General features: G+C 28.0%; 1 protein-coding gene across 1 annotated transcript in view; it reads left to right on the forward strand.

Annotated features, from left to right (window-relative positions):
* The window catches only part of LOC105450226, an 11,779-nt gene extending 8,243 nt beyond the window's left edge, over positions 1-3,536 (forward strand). Inside the window, exons 12-18 of the mRNA XM_011689972.1 lie at positions 1-271; positions 1,646-1,859; positions 2,120-2,353; positions 2,463-2,594; positions 2,736-2,935; positions 3,007-3,127; positions 3,376-3,536. Coding sequence (XP_011688274.1) covers positions 1-271; positions 1,646-1,859; positions 2,120-2,353; positions 2,463-2,594; positions 2,736-2,935; positions 3,007-3,127; positions 3,376-3,501 — 1,298 coding nt within the window. The 3' untranslated portion in view covers positions 3,502-3,536. The remainder of the gene's footprint in view (positions 272-1,645; positions 1,860-2,119; positions 2,354-2,462; positions 2,595-2,735; positions 2,936-3,006; positions 3,128-3,375) is intronic.
* The last annotated feature ends 950 nt before the right edge of the window (positions 3,537-4,486 follow it).

Below are 4,486 nucleotides of genomic sequence, written 5' to 3' on the forward strand. Positions count from 1 at the left end.
ATGTGGTAGATCTCGGAGCTCAATGGGTCCTTGGAAAATCTAATGGAAAGCCTCTTAAAGCTAAAAACGTGGTGTACGATCTTGCCTCCAAGCATGGTCTGCTAAGTCCAGTGAATCAATTCGATAAACGTGAATTTGTCACTATTAATGGAATAATACCCGCCAAGGAAAGCAGCGAAGCTATGTTGATTCATTCTAATATTCTGGATAATATAAAGAAAATAGATTTCAAAGGAGAAAAAAAATCTTACGGAGATTACTTAATACAAGAGTGAGTACATGTTTGTTTTTGTTCAAGATTAGGAATATATATTAATTAATTGCAATTACAAACAACTAATTAATTAGAAAATAAGCGCAAACAAGATGTTTGTTTATTTTGCTAACAGAAAAAATCATCAGTAAAAAGATTATAAAAAGGTCTTACAAAAGTTTCATTTTTTAATAGTCTTTCAAATTGTTATTTCTGTTTAAACATAGAACATTTAAGCCCTAAAGATTTTATTTCAAATTGTTAGAGCACAATGTTTTTCATGAAAATTATACTTACAATTAATATAGTGATAGTATACTACCACTATAGTTTATAAAATACTGTTGTAACAGTCGAGAGAAAAAAAGATAAAAAAAGGGTAGATAAAAAATTTATAAAGTAACCGGATCCAATATGCCCCCATTAAGCTTTAAGAATTTTTCTAATTTTTTATTGAGTCCAAAATTAAAAATTAGCGGTCACATTTAAAAGAAGGAACCTTTCTAAAAATTAATAAAAAAATATGAGACATTTGCAAATGTTTATATAGATGCAGTAAAGATTTTTTTTAATGGTTCATTTTGCGCATACTGGGTACATACATACGTACTCAATTATATGAACCTGCGTATATGTTCTCTCTTTTTCATAATAAAATATTAAAAATATGAAAAATGAAGTGACATAACATAATTTTTATAAATTTATAAATTTATTGCACTCATATAAAAAAAATTATTTTTTTAGACATCTTTGTTGAATAAAAAACATAATCAAATATTGCTTTCTAACCTTTTCTAAATTTTGAATGAAAAATTATAATTGAGATTATCAAATCTAATATATGTTATGTGACTGTTAGTTGATGTTCACTGGGGAGCGTGGATCAAGTTTAGCCATATTGGTTCTACCATAAAAGAGTAACTTTTTTTATTATAAATAAAACTTTGTTACAAAAATATATATTTAATACAATGTTGTAAAATATGAATACAGAGCCACAATAACATAAACTATAGAAATTGATAACTATATGGTTTGGTCATACAAAGCAATTACCTACATACGAAATAATATAACGCTATCACGACATTATCTTCTTGTATTAAACACACAAACAAAATGAATCATATGATCTCTTAAATGACGCATTCGAGTCACGCCTTACTACTGCTACTTATTGAATTTGCCGTGTAATTAGTTAAACAGCAAGTTGGTCATTTTACGTATAAGCCCGTATTGAGTTTGGTTACTTTAATTTATTTCATTATTTTACTTTTAATATTTAAGACAAAATACTGTATAAAAATATAAATCAAATTGATGTTTTAATATGAAAATATATTATGATTAATGTAATGAATTAATTCAATTATTACATTAATGTTGTAGCTATTACAAAACTTTTGACAAAAAGCCTTTTATGAATCGTTCCCGAGTTGCTGGATATTTATCTTGGATAGAAAAGATGGTAATTTATATAGAATGCCCCGACTTGTGGTTTGACGCTTCCGCGAAGCGTTCGACGGAATATTGGCAATGCGAGGAATATCCTTTCTTGGATTGGAAGCAGCGTGGTTATAACATGCTTTTTGATCTACTAGTGGTAAGAAATTACTTTATACACACGCGAATCAAAGTAAAAATTGCGTTGCATAAAAATATTTTCAATAACGTTTCATTTTACAAAATGGTGAAACTGTCAGTGAAATTTAAATATATTTCATTAAAAAAAATAATCGCTAGTTGAAAATTAAATTAATGTTCAAGTGTATAATAAATTTTTAACTTTAATAAAATAATACATGTATGATCAATACGTATCTAATCTATTTCTTCTAATCAAGTATGTGATTATTTTACCAGCAAAAAATTCCGAATGCAGAAAAACGTTTGCCAGTGATGGAAAAGGTAGAGCTTGAAAAAATTGTGGCAAATATCGATTATAGCTCAGGCCAAAATGTGACGGTGACTACCAGAGACGGCTGCAAGTATTCCGCATCGCATGTTATATTTACTGGGTCTCTAGGTGTTCTAAAGGAGAAACATTCCTCGATTTTTGTGCCACCTTTGCCGCAGAAGAAGCAACGCGCAATAGAGGTTTTATTAACAATATAATACTGTGAAATAAAACATGTATTATTATTACTATTATTATTATTATTATTATTATTATTACTGTTGATATTAATTAACATTAGTCCATCAGGGATTAAGTTTTAAAACGGTGGACAAAATTTTCCTTGAATTTCCGCAAAAATGGTGGCCGGAGGATAAAGGCAGCTTTGATTTTATTTGGTCGGAACAAGATAAGAAGGACTTCTTGCAAACCCATGGTCAAGTAAGCAACCATTCGAATGTAATTTTGCCTGAGCTTGAAGAAGAACATTTAATAACAAACAATGATTAGTTATTAAAAATAAATTTGGACTATTTTTTTATCTTTACTGTCCTTCACTAATCTCATCTATATTTGTTCCAGAATAAGGAATGGATCACCGATGTGTTCTCGTTTAACACTGTGGCTCAGCAGACGAATGTCTTACGCGCTTGGATAGTTGGAAAAAATGCAAAATATATGGAAACCTTATCGGATACTGACGTATTGGAAGGATTGTATTTATTGTTACAAAAATCGTTGGGAAATCAATATAATGTTGTGAAACCAACAAAAATATTAAAGTAATTTTCTATTGGAACTGATTGTAAGAAAAATAATTAAATCCGTCTATAATTTTTTTTTCTATTTTTAGGTCTCAATGGTATACCAACGAACATTTTCGAGGCTCGCATAGTTTTGAAGGTGTACGTTCCGAGCAAATGGATGTAAGACCGAGAGATCTAGCCGATCCAATTATGATTGGAAACAAACCTGTACGTAATCCCCAAATAAAATTAACATAATATTTTGAATTGTTATGCAAATTGTTTAAAATATTATAATTGATCTCATCGTTTATTCTATGTTAGCTTCTTATTTTGATAATTTTTAAAAGATATGTTCGTTTACTTTTATAACTAATTTAGCTTATAATGTATTACGTTTCTATATTGTGTTACTGTTGAATCGTTATTATGAAAGAAAGATTACTACAAATATTAATGAAATGAATCATAATTAGGTAATCGTTTTTGCTGGAGAGGCTACACATGAGCATTATTATTCCCTTGTGCATGGCGCCGTGGATACTGGTTTCCGTGAAGCGGAAAGACTAATCAAATTTGAAAGGACTAATGTCAATTTGTAATGACGTTGATTTAAGTTTGATATCAAAAGCATAAATACGACATTATAATATTATAATATTAGAGTAGTAGTATTATAATATTATAATGCTCAAATACATTTTGATTATTTTACTTTATCGCTTTAAGATGTTACAAAAAATTGATTCTTTAAACATTTTTTGTTAAAAAATCTTTTATTTATTTTTTATTAAAACTTATATTTTTCAAATTTTTAATTTTTAATTTTTTCCAGTTTAAATAAAAATTGAGTGAAAAAATGAGAGTGATCTATATTAAGCAAAATTTAATTTATATATAGATATACAATCTTGTGTAATGTATTATATTTAACTTAATAAGACTTATTCTTATTTCTGATGTTGTTTAGTGTGTCCACTGTCCGACATATTATATGTATCCAATATTCAAATAAATAAATGAATAATAAATATGAATACTGGTATAAATTTAATTTTTTCATATTCACGGGAAAATCAATAAATACTTTCTATTTAATATAAATAAATGTATTTGTGAATATGATACAAATATTTTTGATTTCACATTGCACTTCCTCATGTACTGTCTGCACACAATTTGCAGACGTACAATAAACAGAAATCTGTAAAAACAATGAATTCGACAAAAAATCATGTATGGTTTAATTCCTCAATTAACATTATGTTTGAGAAAATGATCGAATTCAGACACCGAATTTGTGCTGTGGCGTCGTTAAGAAATAACAAGATACAAATGATTATGAATATATCCGCATATCGTTTCTAGAAATTATTTTATATTTGTTATTTTAAGTTATTTCCCGACCCCTAGACTGTTATTTATTTAGATTAGCACACCGAGCGAGAGAAATCGGCTAAAGGTAATTTAAGCGATCAAATTATTTTACAGTTCTGTTAATTATGGAATTGTTTTGCCCATTTCGCGTATTAAATTATCCGTTAAATTACCGTAATGTGTATCAGAAGATTGTAATAATTACTAGCA

The sequence above is a fragment of the Wasmannia auropunctata genome, unplaced genomic scaffold, assembly GCF_000956235.1.
Source record: "Wasmannia auropunctata unplaced genomic scaffold, wasmannia.A_1.0 LD336069.1, whole genome shotgun sequence".
NCBI lineage: Eukaryota > Metazoa > Arthropoda > Insecta > Hymenoptera > Formicidae > Wasmannia > Wasmannia auropunctata.